The 21,744-nt window shown below is 34.3% G+C and overlaps 1 protein-coding gene across 2 annotated transcripts in view; it reads left to right on the top strand.

Annotated features, from left to right (window-relative positions):
- The window catches only part of HEATR3 (HEAT repeat containing 3), a 53,082-nt gene extending 46,354 nt beyond the window's left edge, over positions 1-6,728 (top strand). For both annotated transcript variants that reach the window (XM_051979813.1, XM_051979814.1), the window contains one exon: positions 452-6,728. In XM_051979813.1, the coding sequence (XP_051835773.1) occupies positions 452-574 (123 nt within the window). In that variant the 3' untranslated portion in view covers positions 575-6,728. The remainder of the gene's footprint in view (positions 1-451) is intronic.
- Positions 6,729-21,744: the final 15,016 nt, after the last annotated feature.

Raw genomic sequence — 21,744 nt, forward strand, 5'->3', positions numbered from 1 at the left:
TGAAACCACAGTTGCATTAAACATTATTAAATGTTTTAGCCCCAAACTGCATTAAACACAATACACTGCTTTCTAACAAAGAACTCTCTAGAGGTTAGTATATGCTGGAGGTTAAACACTGAAATTGAATACTGGCAATGGTATTAGCCAGATGTCCATGATGCTCTGCTTCTCATGGTTATGAAGCTATTTTTGTTATGTAACAGTCTGTTTCATTGCTAATACACCTTTGATTTTACAGGTGTCATTTTGAAGGCATTAGTTTTGAATTTGAAATGTCTCAAGTGTACTATGTCATATTCAGAGGAGGAAACTGGAAATACTCATATTCTAGTAGCTGTTATGTCAAACATTTCTTCACTATGTTTTTAGTAGTCAATATTTTAAGAAGTTAAATGATTATCACATATAACAAATTTCCTTTTTTTTCCTTTTTTCCTCCCAATTACAGCTACGAAAAGAAGGAAGAGGAAAATACAGTACAGATCAACTCTGTGTACTTGACAATGTAAAAATGAACTTGAGAAGATTTATTGCTTATCAGGAGACTGTAGAAAAAAGACTAACTAATTGAATTACCAAAGAACTGATTCTTTTCATTTGTTATAACTGCCACAAAATCTTACGTTTGCAAAATTGAGGCCTTTATTTTGTCTCTGATGTCACATATTTTAGTATATGCGCAATTTTTAAAAATTAACTGTATATTTAAAGTTCTTAAATATTTTTTGAAGTGGCAGAAATATGTCTTGAATGCCTTTGGAAAGTTCTGCACAGTTTGATGTATGTTTTAAATTATTTTGTTGTGGACAGTCATTATTTCACAGAGAAAGTAGTATTTTAAAGAATTGGATAGTTCTGAACTAAGCTGTGAATAATGGAAAAACCACTAAATGATCATGTTTAAAAGAATTTTATAAAATGGATCCCCTCAACAACTGTATTTATGATAGAAAGTAAATATTTCCTAAATTTAAAAAATAAAAACCCATAGAAGAGGAAATTATCACCTGAGCCATTCCATTTGTGTTTACCTCTTCTAATTTTGTGAGGTGATTCAATTTGGAATTTATGATTAATAAGAATGTGTAGTAATTTTGAAAATTTGATGAAGAGAATCTAATCAAAATTAAGTAATTAATTCACCCCTTCCATTCACTGTGCTTAGAAAATAAAGAGTTGGGGGAAGGAGTTTTGTTTCTGGGTTATTGGGTTTTTTATTTCGTTTTGTTTTTTGAGAAGCTTTATATTGAAACTCTCCAGTTATCTAACAACTTGATATTTTAGATTTTGGATAATTCAGACTTTGGACATCTACTCACTAATGTATATAGAATTTTTAACATACATAAGACATTTAGTAAGGCTTTCTAGCCTTTTTTCTGGAGTAGCAATTTTCTCCTAAGGTCCAGTTTGAGACTAGAGGATAGGAAAATAGAGAATTTACAGTTTCTGGGGAGTGAGAAGTATAGAGAGAGGACTGGCTACTAACAGATTATCATTTCCCTCAGGTGGGAAAAGAAATGCATGGTAGCAATATCCTTGTTGGAGATGTGTCTATCTTAAATCTTAACTGTTCAAGCACAGTTAATCTATTGGGAAGTGATAATGGACAGCGTATTTTATTAGCTAGTTTTATAGCTTTGTAAAATAAGCTGCTGCTGATTTCTATCTTTCATTTATACCATGTCTTTTACAGTATTTACATTCATAACTCAAATTTCTTGTAGATAAGATGAAGAAATTAAATTGGATATTGAAAATAGAGAATATTCAATAAACAAATTGTATGACATAAAATATGTTTGAAAAATAACTTTTTCTTTTGATTTGATTCATTTTGTAATTGTGTTATATTGTAGTCTTCAGAATTTCTTCATACCTGTGACCAGTGAAAATGTGTGAAAAACCAGTAAAAAACAGTGACCTGCTAGAATGTTACAGCATTAGAACCAGAAATTGACTTGCTACAAAGGGAAGAGGTTGAGTAGGTTAAATTGATTAAAAAATTTTCAAGGAGTGAGCAGTGACTATTTTGACTTGGTTTTGTGCCTTTTAACTTAGACCATCATAATTAAATGGAAAAGGAACATATTTAAACCTATCTTATATCAGAAAATGTTTATGCAATGTCTTTGCATAAGAGCAAAATTTTATTGGCATAGTATTGGTAGAAGAGGGCATATGACAATGCAGATGGACATTGTTCATTTGCAAATTCAGAGGAAAATTGGTGATTTTATGTCTGTATGACATACAAACCAAAGATCTCACAAGGAATAAAGATTTATAGATAGATATAGATAAATAGGATTTCAGGAGGTTTCCAGCTTTGATTTTAAGAAAATAAGTTCCCCATATCTGAATTTTCTAAAATGATGTATTTTTTTTTTTAATGAAGTCCAAAACAGAACAAAAATCACTGTGCTGTGGCTTTTAACCTTGATGGTTTTTTTACTCAACATAAAGCGGGAGAAATTTTTTTAATAGAATGAAGATTTTGAAATAGTTGACTTAATTTCCTCGACTTTTCAGTGTTATTTCATACATTATAAAGATGAGAAAGGTTTGTTCCTGTAGAATATTCCTGTTCATTTCTCTTGTCAGAGATATTTTATTCCCATTTTAAAGTGTATCAAGCCAATACCTGATTATATTAAATCTGTTTGTTCAGGTTTTTCAAGAATATCTGACTCTTCATGACTCTATTTTGGGTTTTCTTGGCAATAATACTGGAGTGGTTTGCCAATTTTTTTCTCCAGCTTATTACAGATGAAGAAACTGTGCCAAAAAGGGTTGGTGACTTACCCAGGCACACACAGCTAAGATTTCAGGCCAGATTTGAATTTAGGAAGATGAATCTTCCTGTCTCCAGGCCTTGTGCTTTCTCTAATGCACCACCTAGCTGTGTCACATTAAATCTGCATATGGCTTATGCCCTGTTCAGAGAATCTTTTAATTCCTCCTTTATTTTATTTCCATTTAAATAAAACTTGCCATTGCCTTTAACTGCAAATTACTTTGACCAACCTCCTAATTAAAAAAAGAAAAAAAAACAATTATCGGGTTTCTTAAGGAAAATGGAGAAGTAAAAATTTTAATTTGTGGTAAAAGCATTCAGAATTAAACCAATACCAGTTTCTTTTTTTATATGCTGCTTATGTTCTTTATGTACTATATCAGAAAAGGAATTATTGATTCAATCTCTCTGCTTATTGCTGTCAGTTGTTAACAATAAGAGAACAGACCTCTTCTTTGAAGTTGGGAATTATTTAAGTAGATTTTCAAATAATTCAAATACGTATAAGGATAAAGCTTTGCTTATTATAATGGAGAAATTCTTCTTGGTTTTTTCTCTTAGATGGCAATGTTAACTGTTGATTTTTTTTTTTCCTTCACTGATCTGAACAATTGAGTTACTCAATCCATTGGACCTAATCCCAAACCATTTGAAATGGGGCTCTCTGTAATGTAGACATATGTAAGAATAAATACAAGAGGACCAAGTTCAAAGATATTTATATAACCTAATGCTTTAAGGTTTATTTTGGAATTTGTCATAAGTCAATCTCTTCCCTTAAATTCAATTAAATATAATGGATATATTATCAATTCAGAGCATATTTCTATTTTGAAGGGAAGGAGAGGCTACCTATTGAAGAAAACTTCTTTATATAGGAATTGTTTTCTCCAAAAAAAAAAAGTCTTGTCCTAATTATACCTTTTTCTACCTCTTATTTTTACATTTAGAATGTAGGGTAGGCACCTGTGAATTGTCCCCCAAGGAAATGCCCTTTTTCAACACAAATTGGCACCAAGCCTTGGCTTCCTAGAAACCTGAGACTTTAAATTTGTCTAGGATCAAAAACAGAAAATGAATCCAGGCCTTCCTAGTTTTTAGACCAGCTGTCTACTATACTACACTACCTTTCAGACTGAATATAACAACATATTTGGGCCAAAGCTCATTTCTTGCTAGCTTTGAGCCAAAAATTCATTTGTAACCAAGGAATCATTTTGACTAATAATATGTTTTGTGAAATTCTGATCCCCTAGGAAGTAGGTGTTTTCTTCAAAGTATTTTCTTTAACTTAGTGTTTGGCAGTTGGTTTGAGTCATTTTACCCTTAGGAAAGACTTGAAAGAATTATGATGCAGTTATTTTAGCTCATCATTAAAATTAAAGCTTCAATGACTTAAATCAGTGTTACAATCATAAATTTAAAGTAAGAAGAATCCTTAGAAGTCATCTACTTGTAGATCAAAATTTCACATTTTGTAAGTTAAAGGTCCAGAGAGTTTAAGTAACTTTACTAATTATTGCAGACTCGGTTGTTAGTTATAAAATCACTTGTCCTGAATTGCATTAAAAACTTAAAGCTCTTCTTAATATACATTTTGCAAATGGTTTGTATCCACATTAAAAGGAAGGCACTGCATAATGATTCTAGTAAACATTAAAAATAATTTTTTTGGATTACACTTAAGACCCTAGTTTGAACAAATTCAACTACAAGAGCAAGAAGAAATTCTATTCATATAATTTCTAATAATACATAAAGTGAGACCATGTAAGTATTTCTATTATTTCCCTAGTAGATAATGTTGAATACTAACTCATTTTGGAAAATAGACTTTTAGTAATATGAAGGAAGTAGGTATTCTGCTTAAATAAGACCAAAAGAGTTCAATGTTTGGTTATGAATCCCTTCAACCTTAATTTCCTAGGTTAATTATTTTTAAAAATTAATCACATATAATGTTTAATTTTTATCTTTTGCTTTTATGTCATCTTTATTTCCAAATATAGCCTTTCTCTCCCCTTCTGAATCCAGAGAGTCATTACTTATAAGGTGCCCCCCCCCCCAAAAAAAGGAAAAGAGTGTGGGGAGGGATAAGAAATCCAGCAAAAATCAACACATCTGTTAAATCTAATGTATGACTTGTATTCCATACCTACTGTTCCTCCACTTATGCAAAGGAGAAAGAAAAGTTGTCAACTTGGATCATTAAAATTACACAGCATTTAATAAATTTTCCCATGTTTCTTATCTCTGTATTGTTCCCTACAGTATATTTTAAGATGCCATTAGATTCATATTGATTGGCTATTCCCCAATCTAGAGATATTTCTAGTTCTTTGCCACTGTTTAAAAGTACTACTCTGATTATTTTGATATGTATGAGACCTTTCTATCTTTTCCTTGAGGTTATATATGCAGCAGTGGTATCTGTAGATCAAAAGATTTGAGTATTTTAGTTTCTATTTTGTCATAATTCCAAATTGCTTTCCAAAATGGAACCAATTGATATGTATGCCCACAATATATTGATGGGTCTGTCTTTCCTATCTTTTAATTGACTTTGTTTATTGATATCAAGAGTTTTATAATCTACATATAAACAGGATTTCCATAAGTAAAACCTTAAGTTTCTACTTTTTTATGAGTACTATAAGAAAGAAATTCTCAAAAAAAAAAAAAAAATTGAGCTGCTTATTGTTAAGGGACAGGTCTATTCTCTGAGAACCTCCACAGCTGTGGATCATAGCATATGAAGGAGTTGCAAGGCAGCCTTTGCTGACGGGATTGCGGACTGGGAACAAGAGAAATTGGAGGCAGAGGGAAGAGGAGAGAGGTCAGAGAATGCAACAGCCTCTCAGTCTCCTTGTATCATCCTCTCACAAGAGGAGATCCATTCTGGGTGGGATCGTCAGCCATCAGCTGTCAGGCAGCTCCCGTGTATTCCAACATATGGCGCCTGAACGTGGGGTAAGAATTACAAGAAGAACCAGAGCTGTTGGTGAGAAGGATCCTCCTGAGTTCCTTTAGTAACTTGCGGGGAAAGAAAGGAAGAAGAGCTCCAGTAAGACTTTTAGTCGGGGTAATTAAATGGGCCAACACATCAAAGGGCCAAGCCAGGAGACTGATGAAAGACTTAAATACCTCTTCTGACTACAATCCTCTTCTCCGTTTGAAAGTTTATCTTCATGATAAGATCAACACCTGCTACAACCATCCAGAAATGATAGTGCTGCTTGCATTCCTCAGTGTGCGGACCATGCCATGGGGGAAAATAACAGCAAAACACAAAAACTGGGAACAGTTAAGGGACAGGTCAGTTCTCCGAGAGCCTCCACAGCTGTGGAGCATAACATCTGAAGGAGTTGCAGGGCAGCCTTTGCTGACATAGGTATTGCAGACTGGGAATGAGATAAATTGGAGGCAGAGAGAAGAGGAGAGAGGTCAGAGAATGCAATGGCCTCTCAGTCAAAGAGGTCAGAGAACAGCAGCTGCCTCTCAGTCTCTTTTATAAGGATATATCATCCTCTTATAAGAGGAGATCCATTCTGCAGGTCTGGGTTGGATCTCCAGCAGCCACTATCAGGTGGCTCCTGTGTATTCCAACAGCTCCTGTGAATTCCAACAGCTTATGGGACATAAAAGTGACACAGAAAGGAAGGGTTTTATTTAAAGTTCATTTTGAAGAGCATTTTAAAAAACATTTACAAAAGGTTCAATTACACAAGAATCATAGAGTTGGAAGAATAAATTAGAGGTTATCTAGTCTGAATTACTGATCTTTTTAAATACATTTTTATTTAGACCTCAAAACAAAAAAGCATTTCTTTACACAAAGTAAAAAAAAAAAAGGACTATATAAAACCACAAATATTGCCTGCTTTTTTTTTACATGCATATAATAAATCCAACTTGTTATTTTCAAAGCTATCCTTGTTTTGCTTCTGTACTGTTATGTGCACATTTTAAAAATCAATGGCTTTTTTTCTTTTTTGCTTTATTAATACATTTCTCTTCCCTCAAAATCCCCAATGTCAGATTAGAAATGGGGAAAAAAGAATACTCTTTTACAAATGTCATCAAGCAAAACATCTACTTTGTAATCCTTGTCCAAAAAGAAACATTCCCCTCCAAACTTTGAGTCCATCACTTCTCTGTGGTTAAGTAGGTAACATAAGCTTCATCATAGGTAAATGAACCTCTTAAGGTGCTTCGTCATTTCTTTGATCACAGTTAAGTGTTTCAAAGTCGTTTGTTAAACTTGGTTCAGCTCACTTCACTCTATCAGTTTACATTTCGAAGATTCTCTCAAATTGTCATTCCATTATACTCATATACAAGTTTTCCTTTTTATATACAAGCTCCTCTTCAACATCCTTCCTCTTAAGTTTCTCCCTTTCTATAATTATGTCTGATATACAGATTATCCCAAAAGTCTTAGTAGCTTTTAATTTTTTTCTCAATGGTATTTTATTTTTCTAAATACATGTAAAGAAAGTTTTCCGCATTCATTTTTTATAAGATCTTATGTTCCAAATTTTTTCTCCCTACCTCTCCACTTCCCAAGATAGCTAGTAATCTGATGCAGGCTACACATGTATAATTTTGGCATTAATTTTTACACTAAACTTTTTATTTATAAAAGTTGTATGAATATTCATCCAGTTCAGATGAGTGAGGTTCATGATTCCCATTTACCAATGTTTGTTTACTCTTCTCACCAATTACGTGAAATAACAGTTGTTCTCCCTCCTTTGATTGTTAGTATATTCCTCTCTTTACCTTCCCTTTTTCTAATTAAGTCTAACCTACCTTTTGAAGACAAATAGAAGCTGCCAGGTTTTATATGGGCCTGACTGATGATTGCAGTCTTTTTTTTTTCCCCCTCCCCTTTGATTCAGATCTAGATTTTGGTTATGATATTCCTGGAGCTTTCCTTTGGGGATTTCTTTCTTGACATGATCATGACATGATTTTTTTTCCCCTTTGATCTATGGCAATAATAGATCTGGATGATTTTCATTTACCATTCCTTGAAACAAAGTGTTTCTTTTTTTAATTCTGTTTTCAGAGAATACAGATTTGCTAAATTTATCTAATTTTCCATTGCAGCCTTTTTTTTTTTTTTTAAATAGCAGACAAATTGTTATAGAATCAAGTTCTTGATCAAGTTCACACACATAAAAGCCAGGTTTTGAACTTAGGTTTTCTGATACAAGGTCCAGTGTACTTCATAATTAGCACTATGATACTATCTATTTCACAATATCTAGCTCATTAAAGTTATCTCCCTTTAATCCTTCTTATATACTTTAACAATTCTAATGTACTCTTGAAATGTAAGCATAAAATCATGGTGCTAAATAAGAACACTTAAATGTATCATTATTGAAAACACTGGTTCTACCAATTTCATACAAATATTATGTAATTAAAATTCATTATTTGCTGTTCCATAAATCTCATAAATGCTGAACTAACAAATAAATTTGAGGATTTCTTGACTACTATTTTCAGTTTATTTGAATTTTTAAATTAAACAATCTATAAGGCAGGTTGATGTACTGGGTTTGGAGTCTCATAAACCTGGATTTTTAATCCTAGCTCTACTACCAATGATCTTAAATATGTCGCTTAAATCTCTCTGCTTCAGGTACCTTATCTGCAAAGCCTGGATTTCAACTTCAACTTAGATCTTGCTGACTCTAGGGTCAGTGCTTTATCTATCCCCTGTGCCACCTAGCTGTCCCTCACCCAGATTTTAAAACTCACCATTCTCTCATTTCTTTCACTCTTTATATCCAGTTGGTTGCCAAGTCTTCTAAATTCTACTTCCATAACATTTCTTATCTGTTTCCTCTCTTCACAAAGCCTTTCTCTAAGGCCCTCACCATCTCTTAGCAGAATTTTGACTGTTATTCTAGCTTCCTAATTGTTCTCCTTTCTAAAAACTCCCCTCTTCATTCTGCCTTTCACATAGCTGCCAAATTGATATTCCAAAAGCACAAAACTAACTGTTATCAATGCCCTTACTCATGAAGCTCCAACAAGAGGCTCCCAACAGTCTTTGGGATAAATAAATAAAAGCTGTTATTTGACATTACAATTCTTCATAATGTTTCTCACCTTTTTCTAGGTATGTTGTACATTACTTTTCTTTCTGCAATGTGCAGTCCTTCCAAATATCATCCAAACTCCTGTTCCTCATGTGATATTTTATCAATCATCTTCATATCTCCTGTAGTTTGGAAAACATGCCCTCCTCTGCCCTACTTAATGGATTGCTTAACTTTTTGAGACTCAGTACCAGCCTTACATGAATTTTATCCTAATCCCTACAGTTACTTGTGACTTCCTGAAAATTACCATGTCCTCTGTATGTATTTATCTGGGTTACAAGGGAATGTAAGCCTGAGAGCAGGGACTGCTTTGTTTTTATTTCTATGTCCCTAGGAACTAGAGCAGTTCTTGGTATCAAAACACTAATAATAAGAATGAGTGTTTAAGATAGGCTTTCTAATTGCTTGAAACAGGTTTTTTGAAAAGGTGATAAGAGTTGTATTTCATAATTCACACACTATTTTAAACAGGTATATCCTTAGAACTGATTAAAAGCAACTTGTTGAATTTAGTTCAGAAGTAGTTCAATAATAGAATGATTATTACTTCAAGTATACTTTTATTATGACTTAGATCAGGAAATATTTATCAGTACTGCCAAGCTGGATTTCTTAATTTCTTCACAAATCTATATTAAGTAGTAGATTTAGAATAGCTTATGAGTTTGTCAGTTCCTATTTATTGAAACCTCTTAATGTGTGAAGTAACTAAAAATGCTTTCAAAAAATTAGTCGCAATAAGAATATTGTGAACTAAATGGGACAAATATGATTTAAAAAGAAAGAAGAATCTTCTTAAAAATATTAATTTCTAAGTCATTCAAAGTCTACCACTTAAATTGCCATTATTTAAGCCTGGATAGGTTGATTCTCCATTCTGGGCCTATGTTCTCATCTATTTAATAGGAAATTGTATTAAAATTTCAAGGTTCTTTCCTATTCTGACATGTTATTTAAGGTTTGTTCCAGTGCTAATACTCTGTAATCCCTATAATCCTGCTATGCTTTTAGTGTAAATGCTACCTACATGGGTATGGTGTTTTACAGACTCAAGAATACTTAGATATCCATAGTCTACCAGACTAAAAAATATTTTTATATCTGTATATCTTTGTCTAATCCTCACAATAATTATGTGAGGCAAGCAGAACAGGTCTCTATTTACAGGTGAGGTAAACAGAATGTTAGGAAAAACAATATAGTTTAGCATGATTTAGTCTTAAAATTCAGTGATCATTGGTAAGAGTGATTACTGGGAGCAGGACACTGTTTTAGGTGCTGGTGAAAACACAATGTTACAGTAGTCTTTGCCATCTTGTATTTTAAATCCTAGTGGATGCATAAGACACCAAGAATTAGGACAGTATTCCATGCATGTATCAAAAAATGAGAAAATATGGAGTCTTGAGGGAGATTGATAGCTCTTCTTGGGATGGGTCAGGATTAAAGCACTAAGTGTAAATATTTAGTTCTTGGAACTGGTGGCTTTGAATAGATAGGAATTCCACAGGTAGAAACAAGATATTCTATACATAAGGAAAAGCACAGATGGACATGTAGACAAAAAAGTGAAAGATGTTATAGAAGAAAATAGTCCAATTTGGCTAGATTACAGAGTAAAATGGAGGTGATGAGATATGGTCAGAAAAGTAGGGCAGTGCTAAGTTGTGGAGGGCCTCAATTTGCAACCTAAAGGAATTTTCACTTACTTAGTTGCCCTTAAAGAGCCAATGATGATTTGAGGAGTAGGTTAGTGGGACCAACGCTGTATGTAAGAATTATTATTCTGACAGTCATATCAAGAGTTGTTTGGAGGGTGGAAGGGGGTTGAAGGGAGATGAAAGTGTGGTAGGATGCTATTACAATCAAATAGTAACAGGAATCTGTGTTGCAATAGAAGAGAAGAAACTAGATCTGAGAAATATGGAAGTAGAATTAATAGGTCTTGATAACTGTGAGGCAGAGAGAAATGGTGAAAATAACTTTAAGCTTTTGAATAGAAAACACAAAATGGATTGGAAGGAAGAGGGGCTTAGAGGGAGAGAGAAGATAAGTTTTGAACATGTTGACTTTGAGGTGATGATAGGATATTCATATGGAGCTATCCTGTAGGCAGTTGGAAATGCAGAGAATGTAGTTCAGAGTCTGAATTCACCATTTAATTTTGTTCTCAGATAATTGGCTCAAACCAGCTCTGTCTTCACCATTTCTCAACTAGGCAGCAAATATTGAATGACTGAGCAAGAAAATGTATAGTTCCAAAGCCATTAGACACTTTACAAGAGACATTGAAGTATGTTAAGTTCTGTGGAGTATATGGATATTACCTTGGTCTTTTTGGAGCTTAAGTTCTAAAGAAATTCGTGTATTGTGTAGACATATACACATATGTATACATATGTAAATAAGTGCATATTTTGTATACTGCCTTATTCTATTTTACTAATCTGGGGATGTTTTTGAAAGAGAGTTGGACTTGGAATTAAGTTTGAGTATAAGGCAGGGGGTCTCTTGACCTCTAGGAAGAAAGAAGAATATCATTTTTGATTGACTTTTAAAATAAAATCTAGGATTCATGAAAATTAAAATTAACCTCAGTCCCTATGAGAGTACATGGAAAATGGAGAAATAAAGGCATTCCAAAATACTGTTGGAGTTGTGAATTTATTCAAAAGCAATTTGGAATTATGGTTTGTTGGCTTTTTTTTAAAAGCAAAATGTTCGTGATCTTTGATCCAGAGATTTATATACTACTATGTATCCCAAAGGAAGGCAAAGACAGGATAAAATGACCCACATATGCCAAAGTCCTGCTTTTGAGCTTTCTATTGAGTGAGATGATGAATATAAATATAAGTATATACAAAATACAAAGTTAATTTGAGAGAGGAAAGCACTAGAAGTTGGGGAGAACAGGAAAGCTGGGAAGAACAGGAAAGGCTTTATGTAGAAGATAATAAATACTTGTTATGAAAAAAACTAGGGATTCCAGTTATGGGGTACAGAAAGCCTATGAAAAAGCATCTAGATGAAAGCTATTTCAATTAAGTGATGATTTTAGAAACCAGATTGCAAAAAATTTAATAGAAAAATGAGAAGACATGGATGAAGTAAGCATAAAACTGCTTTTTCTAGAAGATTAAGAGAAATGATGTAGGATATTAGCCTGAGAAGATTGTAGGATCAAATGAAGGATTTTGTGTTTTTTATTTTGTTTTTCTTTTAATAATGAGATGGGGGCATACTTGAAAGCTTAGGGAAAGAACTAATAGAAAAGTAAGCATGAATGAATGATAGCCTTGATGAAGGAAACTGCAATTTGCTGGAGAAGATGGGAGGGAATAGATTCAAGTGGAGAAGTAAAGAGATTGGCCACTTCTGTCAGAGACTGGTAGAAAGAGTGGGAAATTATTTTGAAGGATATTTAGCTAGAAGAGATAGAAAGGAACTCATTTTAAATGACCATAATTTCTCAATTAAAAATCAAAGTCCTTATATATACAAAAATATTTATAGTAGTTTTTTTTTCCTAGGGGCAAAGAATTGGAAATTGAGAGGATGCTTGTCATTTGGGAAATAGCTGACTAAATTGTGGTATATGATTATGATAGAAAACTATTGTGCTATAAGAAATTATAAGTAAGAAAAACTTGGAAAGATTTCCATAAGCTGATGCAAAGTGAAATGTACTGTGTACAAAGTAACAGCAATATTGTAAGATGATTAGCTGTGAATGACTTAGTTATTCTCAGCGTTACAGTGACTCAAGACAACTCTGAAAAATTATAAAAAATGCTATTCATACTCAGAGAAAATAACTGAATGTCTGAATACAGATTGAAGTAAACTTTTTTTTTACTTTATTTTTCTTCAGATTTGGGGGGGGTTGGGGAGAATCTATGTTTTCTTTTACAACATGATTATTATGGAAATGTTTTGCATGTGTAACCTATATCAAATTGCTTGCATTCAAAATAGGGGTGGGGTTGGGAAGGGAAGAAGGAGAGAATTTGGAACTCAAGTTTTTAAACCAAATGTTAAATTGTTTTTAAATGTAAGTGGGGAAAAATAAAATACTAAATAAATGAAAAAAGTCATGTTCCTTAAGAAGAGAAGGTATGGGATGCTTGAAAAAGGAAGAGAAAATTTTGAACAGAAGGGGACATTTTGGTACTCATTTTTCTCCACTGGAAATGTTTCCCGGAGTAGCTGTTTTTCTTTCCTGGGTTTTGCTCAAAGAACCTTAAGCAGAGGCAGAGCATGGGCAAGGGAATGATGATCTAGTGACATGTCCTTATTTATTTACATTTCACCAGGTCCATCCTGGAATCCTGCAATTATGGGGGGTAGATATTGGCTATGTCTGAAGAGAAACATTGAAGAGCCAAGACTGGAGGTGGTTTTGACAAATCAGAGACTGTACTAGAAAGTCAATACCTCCAATTTGCCAAAACATTATTCGTGGTTCTTCACACACACACACACACACACACACACACACACACACACAAACAAACAAACACAATGTATGGATAAATACAAATGTCTGTCCTGAAGCCCCTTTTTACAGAACCAGTAACTTATCAGAAGTGCTGTTGTTCAGGATTGTTTGCAGGAGACAGGAATGTTATGGAAGTTTTTAATATAGAAAGATAATAATAGTTAACATTTATATAGCCCTTTATTTTAAAGTTTGCAAAGCATTTTACAAATATGTCTTTTTATATTTACAACAATCTTGGGAAGCTGGATGAACAAAAAGGTGACTCCTAGTTCCAGTCCCTGGAGTGACTGCTGTCTGACCTGAGGCATTCAATTAAATGTCACACATATTCAAGCAGGTAAACCAGAAAACATTTTTATCTGTTCTAACAGAGACCTTAGTGATTCTTTAGGCTGCACATCCTGTAGAATCTACATGCAAGGACCACTCAAAGTACATTAGTCAAAGTTTCCAGTTGGTGATACTCTTGGTTTTGAAGGATTGGAGGGGTCTTCTACCTATTGCTAGAAACCAGAACTTAATCTTAAAGTTCTTTTGTAGCATTGTAGTTTTTAAGGGTCCAAGTTCCTGTCATTCAAATTTGGATCCTGAACAAAAAACAGTGATTCAGCCAAAGCGATCTTTTGTTCCTCACACTTGACAATCCATTTCCAGCCTCTGTGTCTTTGGCTGATACTCCATCCTCACTTTTGCCTAATGGATTTCTTCCTGCAAGATACAGGCCCTCCCTAACTACCTTCTGTCTGATGTATTCTCTTCCTCTCTCTCTTTTTGTCTCTGTCTCTGTCTGTCTCTCTCACATCTCTCTCTCTCTCTCTCTCTCTCTCTCTCTCTCTCTCTCTCTCTCTCTCTCTCTTTCACTATATATAGTCATGATATAAAAAAATCTTATTTTTATTTGTTTCCCTAGCACTTAACAGTGGGTAGTACATAGTAGTTTCTTAATATGACTGATTAATTGATTGATTGATTGATTGATTCTATCTTTCCTGAAGCTGAAACCTCCTACACTATTATCTTCCCTATTGGAATGTGAGTTCCTGAATACCAGAGACTGTCTCAGTGTTCTTTCTATATCCCAGGGTACAGAAAAATCTGAAGCACTTCAAATGATGTGTCATTCTTGTACTCTAGCATTACAGTCCTAGTTGTACTTATAGAGAATGAAGAGAAGACACCAAAGAGAAAAATAACAGGGAAAAAATCCTGATGGGACCAAAAACTTGTGTAGAGATCAGTGTTATAGGCAACACAATTGTGAGGGTATTGAGTGAATTATACACAAAATATTTGAAGGAGAAGAATATGGTGAAAAAACTCTTGAGCCTTAAAAACTGAAAAGAATGAAACTGAGGAAACATGAATAGCTACTAACTTTTATGTCCACTTTTCCATCTATTAAAAAAACTTTAAGAATCATCTCTACATCAAGAAAATGCTTAGTGTGGATATAAATAGGGAACACTCAGGCATTTGCAAGTGATGGTAGTGATATCACTATCATTTCACAGCTGAAATATGCAGAGAATGAAAAAAAAACCCCATTGTGCTTTAAAAAATTATGAAAAAGCATTTTATTTAATAAAACAAACAATTTTAGTAGCTCTTTTATAACAAGGCACCAAAATCATATCCTATTTCATAATCCTCTCATCATAAACATCAAGCCAAGCAGGCAACAGGGAAATATATTTGGCAAAAGCATTTGCCAGTATGGTGACAGCTAGGAGGCAAGTGAATAGAGCACTGACCCATGGAATCAGGAAGAGCTGAGTTCAAATGACACTTCAAACACTAGTTATGTGATCCTATACAAGTCACTTAACCTCCTTCTGCCACCTGTAAAATGAGGATATAATAGTACCGATTGTTTAGGATTATTGTGAAAATAAAAATGAGATATTTGTATAGAATTTACCACAGTGCCTAGCATATAGTAAATGTTTAGTAAATGCTTATGTCTTTTTCTTCCTTACTGGTAGAGAGCTAGCGCAGAGTTTGAAGAAAAATTACTTGGGCTTGTTTAGAACCTCCAGATGTACCTCTTTACATAAAAGATTATGCTTATTGCAACAAGTCGTAAAACATCACCAAGTCTCCTGCAAGAGATAGATAATACAAGGAGTTTTACCAGATCACCATGTAGAAAAGGTCAAGTGGTTGAAGAATGTCTGTTAGCCAAGTTACAACATGCATTTAGATGAATAACATAGAGTTTGTCTATCATTTATGACTGGAAAAGTTATATGGAAAAGACATATTGTTAAGAAATAAAAAGGCACATTGTGAAGATCGAGTTAGCACCCTGGATACCTTAAAATCAGCCAGAGTCAGGATAAGCAAAAGTCCTTGGTCTTTATTCTTGATCTGTAGGGGTAGAAGTGAATTGGATAGATGCAGAATCTCCATGACCTCTCCTTTTCGTCACCCACCCAGAAGTGACTCTGGCTTGTCTTACTCCACCCCCTAATCCCTCCTACAATTCTCTGTGTATACCAATTATCAAGCCAGCACAGAATAGTGGGAAGGGCCATTTTCCAAGCATATGCTAATAGAGTATTGTCCAATTGGTAATTAGCCTTAAGTGCTCGGTTGTCCGACCTCAGTGCATCAACTCAAGAGTTTCAGACCTTTACAGGCATAGTGGGCTTGGTTGTTTTCTGGATACTGCAAATATTCTTTTTTTGTTTGTTTGTTTTCTTTTTTTTATTATAACTTTATATTGACAGAACCTATGCCTGGGTAATTTTTTATAGCATTATCCCTTGCACTCACTTCTGTTCCGATTTTTCCCCTCCCTCCATCCAGGAGGGTGCCACCCCCTCCCCTAGATGGCAAGCAGTCCTATATATGTTAAATATGTTGCAGTATATCCTAGATACAATATATGTGCGCAGAACCAAACAGTTCTCTTGTTGCATAGGGAGAATTGGATTCAGAAGGTAACAATAACCTGGGAAGAAAAACAAAAATGCAAATAGTTCACATTCATTTCCCAGTGTTCTTTCTTTGGATGTAGCTGCTTCTGTCCATCATTGATCAATTGGAACTTCAATTAGGTCTTCTCTTTGTCGAAGAAATCCACTTCCATCAGAATACATCCTCATACAGTATTGTTGTTGAGGTATATAATGATCTCCTGGTTCTGCTCATTTCACTCAGCATCAGTTCATGTAAGTCTCTCCAAGCCTCTCTGAAATCATCTTGCTGGTCATTTCTTATAGAACAATAATATGCCATAACATTCATATACCACAACTTATTGATGGGCATCCATTCATTTTCCAGCTTCTAGCCACTACAAACAGGGCTGCCACAAACATTTTAGCACATACAGGTCCCTTTCCCTTCTTTAGTATCTCTTTGGGGTATAAGCCCAGTAGAAACACTGCTGGATCAAAGGGTATGCACAGTTTGACAACTTTTTGGGCATAATTCTAGATTGCTCTCCAGAATGGCTGGATTTGTTCAGAACTCCACCAACAATGCATCAGTGTCCCAGTTTTCCCCACATTCCCTCCAACATTCATCATCACTGTTTTTTCCTTTCATCCTAGCCAATCCGACAGATGTATAGTGGTATCACAGAGTTGTCTTAATTTACATTTCTCTGATCAATAGTGATTTGGAATGCTCTTTCACATGAGTGGAAATAGTTTCAATTTCATCATCTGAAAATTGTGATCCTTTGACCATTTATCAATTGGAGAATGGCTTGATTTTTTATAAATTAAATTTTATAAAATTTATAAATAAAATAAATTTTCTATATATTTTGGAAATGAGGCCTTTATCAGAACCTTTAACTGTAAAAATGTTTTCCCAGTTTCTTGCTTCCCTTCTAATCTTGTTTGCATTAGTTTTGTTTGTACAAAGCCTATTTAATTTGATATAATCAAAATTATCTGTTTTATGATCAATAATGGTCTCTAGTTCTTCTTTGTTCACAAATTCCTTCCTCCTCCACAAGTCTGAGAGGTAAACTATCCTATGTTTCTCTAATTTATTTATGATCTCATTCTTTATGCCTAAATCATGGATCCATTTTGATCTTATCTTGGTATATGGTGTTAAGTGTGGGTCCATGTACTGCAAAGATTCTTAAATGAGCCTAGAATTCCCATTGTAACAAAGATCCATCTTTTTAACACCAACATCCAGTGTTGCTATATTACAAAAAACATGGAATATTGTAGTCTCCAGGGAATTAAAGATTAATCTCATTGGGAGGGCTATGGAGCAATGTGTAGTATATGTGAACTGGCTACAAGATAATCAAGAGAAACTCTGAAGATTGAAAGTTAAAGATGTAACTGAGGAATTGTACAGTAGGAAGAAAAGATGGTCTGATATTGTGATGAGGAGGAATGACAGATGGATATCCAGAGTGTTTAATTAGTATCCTCATGATATTAAGGGGAAAGAAGAAAAAGAAAGAGAGAGACAGAGACAGAGACAGAGAGAGGGAGAGAAGAAGGGAGGGAAGGAAAGAAGGAAGGAAGAAGAGAGAGGCCTCCAGAAAATTGAAATAATTTAAATATTCCTGTTCAATTTTAGGAGAGAGGATATGGACAAGAGTTACACAGAATTAGCAAATGTAGGTGGCTTCAATATATTTATTATTGGAGGAATGCATTGTTGGTGGAGTTATGAATAGATCCAACCATTCTGGAGAGCAATCTGGAACTATGCTTACACAGTTATCAACCTGTGCATACCCTTTGATCTAGCAGTGTTTCTACTAGGCTTATATACCAAAGAAATCTTAAAGAAGGGAAAGGGACCCACATATGCCAAAGTGTTTGTGGCAGCCCTCTTTGTAGTGGCCAGAAACTGGAAATTGAATGGATGCCCATCAATAAGTTGTGGTATATGAATGTTATGGCATATTATTGTTCTATAAGAAATGACCAGCAGGATGATTTCAGAGAGGCTTGGAGAGACTTACATGAACTGATGCTGAGTGAAACGAGCAATATCAGAAGATCATTATATACTTCAACAACAATACTATATGATGATCAATTCTGATGGACGTGGTTCTCTTCAACAATGAGATGATTCAAATCAGTTCCACTTGTTCAGTGAAGAGAGCCATCTACACCCAGAGAGAGAGAACTATGGAAAATGAGTATGGACTACACATAGCATTCTCACTCTCTCTGTTATTGTTTGCTTGCATTTTTGTTTTCCTTCTTGAATTTTTTTATCTTCTTTCTAGATATGATTTTTCTTGTGCAACAAGACAACTGTATAAATATGTATACATATATATTTTTTATTTTATAATAACTTTTTATTGACAGAACCCATGCCAGGGTAATTTTTTTTACAACATCATCCCTTGCACTCACTTCTGTTCCAATTTTTCCCCTCCCTCCCTCCATCCCCTCCTCTAGATGGCAAGCAGTCCTATATATGTTAAATTACATATATTATTTTTAACATATACTTTAACATATTTAACATGTATTGGACTACCTGCCATCTAGGGAAGGGGGTGTAGGGAAGGAGGGGGAAAATTGGAAGAGAAGATTTTGCAAGGGTCAATGTTGAAAAATTACCCATGCATATGTTTTGTAAATAAAAAGCTATAATAATAAAAAAAGTTTACTATCAAAAAATTTTGTATTTGTTCCAATTAATAGTGAGTTAGTACATTTTACTGTTCACATCTTTTGATCATTTATCAATTGGTAATGTGTCTTATTTTATAAATTTGACTTGGTTCTCTGTTTGTTTGAAAAATGAGGCCTTTAATAAAGAACTTTGCTTCAAGTTTTTTTCCCTCCACAATTATTCTTGCTAACTTTATTATGCCTCCTCATTTATTCTAATCTCTCTCTCCTTTCACCTTGTCCCTCCTCAAAAGTGTTTTGCTTCTGACTACACACTCCCCCAATCTGCCCTCCCTTCAATCACCACCCCCCATTCCCTTCCCGTCTTATTCTTCCGTGAGATAAGAGGTTTCTACATCCAGTTGAGTGTGTAAGTTATGTCCTTAACCTGGGAATTCCAGAATTTGACTGTAATATACCTGTGAGTTTTCATTTGGGGATCTCTCTGAAGAGGTGATTTATGGATTCGTTCAAAGTGTATTTTAGCCTCTGGTTCTAGAATTTCAGGGCAGATTTCCTTGATAATTTTTTGAAAGATAATGTATAAGCCCTCTTTTTTTTTTTTAACATTGGTTTTCAGGTAGCCCAATAATTTTAAAATTATTTTTACTAGAACTATTTTCTAGGTCAGTTATTTTTCCATTGAGAGATTTCACATTGTCTTCTATTTTTTTATTCTTTTAGTTTTGTTTTATTGTTTCTTGATTTCTCATAAAGTCATTAGCTTCCATTTGCTCAGTTCTAATTTTTAAGGAATTATTATTATTATTATTGCTAAGACAATTGGGGTTAAGTGACTTGCCCAGGATCACACAGCTAAGGAAGTGTTAAGTATCTGAGGTCAGATTTGAACTCAGGTCCTCTTCAGAGCACTTAGGTGCTCTAGCCACTGCGCCGCCTAGCTGCCCCTGGAATTCTTTTTTTTTTTTTTTTCAGGGAGATTTTGTACCTCTTTTTTCATTTGACCAATTCTACTTTTTAAAAAGGAGTTTTTTCTTAGTCAATTTTTGTGTCTCTTTTTCCATTTGGCCAATTCTGATTTTAAGGCACTCTTCTCATTGTTTTTTTTTTTTGTTGTTGTTGTTGTTGTTGTTGTTGTTTGTTTGTTTGCTTTGTTTGTTTTGTTTTTCCTTTTACCATTTGGCCTAGTCTTTTTTTAAGGTGTTATTTTCTTCAGCATTTTTTGTGTCTCCTTTATCAAGCTATTGACTCCTATTTCATGATTTTCTTGCATCACTCTTCTCAATGTCTAAAAAGGCAAACTCTGTGAAACAAAGTTGTTTCCTAAAAAGAGCAGGCAAAGCTATCCCCTGCAAACACAAAGAGCCCCTGTGCTCGAAGCCAAGGCTCAGAGCTGCGCAGGAAGCTTGAGACAACATTCCCTTTACCCCAGGAGCAGAACTCAACCATAACAATTTTAAAAAATGGAAATACCAAAAGAAAAGGAACAAAAAAGAACAAGAAACAGAAAAGAACTTTGACCATAGGGCAGACCAAGACACAAATTCAGACAAGGATAGAATATCCACAGAAGAAATCTCAAAAATATGAATTTGTCTCAAGTCCAAAGAGGCTTCTTGGAAATGTTCATAAAAGACTTCAAATAAGAGAAGTAGAGGAAAAAATGAGAAAGGAAATGAGAGATGAGTGAGAGAGTCTACAGTTTGGAATAGGAAGGAAAAAAATAGCAGAAAACAACTCTTTAAACAGTAGAATTAACCAAATGGAAAAAGAGATACAAAAGATAACTGAAGAAAACGTTAAAAACTAGGACAGAGCAAATGGAAGCTAATGACTTTATGAGACAAGAATCAGTCAAACAAACTAAAGAGAATGAAAAAAATGAAAGAAAATGAGAAATACTTCATTGGAAAAACAGCCTACTTGGAAAATAGATCCAGAAGAGATCATTTAAAAATTATTGGCTTACTGTCAATAAAAAGTTATTTAAAAAAAAAAAAGAGAGTAAAAATTATTGGCCTACCTGAAGGCCATGACCAAAAACAGAGCCTGAATAGCATTCTACAAGAGATCATTAAGGAAAATTGCCCCAATATTCTAGAAACAGAGAGGAAAATACTCTTTGAAAGAATCCATTGATCACCTCTGGAAAAGAAATCCCACAAAGAAAACTCTGAGGAACATTGTTGTAAAACTTCAAAACTAAAATCTCAAGGAAAAAACACTGTAAGCTGCTAGATGGAAACAATTCAAATATCAAGAAGCAACAGTCAGGATTACACAGCATCTAGCAGCTTCTACAATAAAGGATTGAAGGGCTTGAAATACAATATTCCAGAAGGCAAAGAACCTACAGTTACAAGAATTAACTACTCAGTGATTCTCAGCCTCATCTTTCAGGGGAGAGAAAGCTTCAGTGAAGAGACTTTCAATAATTTCTATGGAAAAAATTAGAACTAAACAAAAAATTTAATTTACAAACACAGGACTCAAGAGAATCATAGAAGGTAAAGAGGGGAAAATACCGTGTTTCCCCGATAATAAGACCTATCCCGAAAATAAGCCATCCCCTTATTGTGTAAGATTCCTCTAAAATAAGCCCTGCCCCGAAAATAAGCCCTATTGAAATTGCTACTGTAGTGAAGGTGATCCCCTGCACTAAACGCTACATTATGGTACCCTCTGTATGCACCATCCCTTCTCCGCCCCCCCTGGGTGAAACGCATGCCAAGCTCCGAGCTG

This window comes from Antechinus flavipes, chromosome 2, assembly GCF_016432865.1.
Source record: "Antechinus flavipes isolate AdamAnt ecotype Samford, QLD, Australia chromosome 2, AdamAnt_v2, whole genome shotgun sequence".
NCBI lineage: Eukaryota > Metazoa > Chordata > Mammalia > Dasyuromorphia > Dasyuridae > Antechinus > Antechinus flavipes.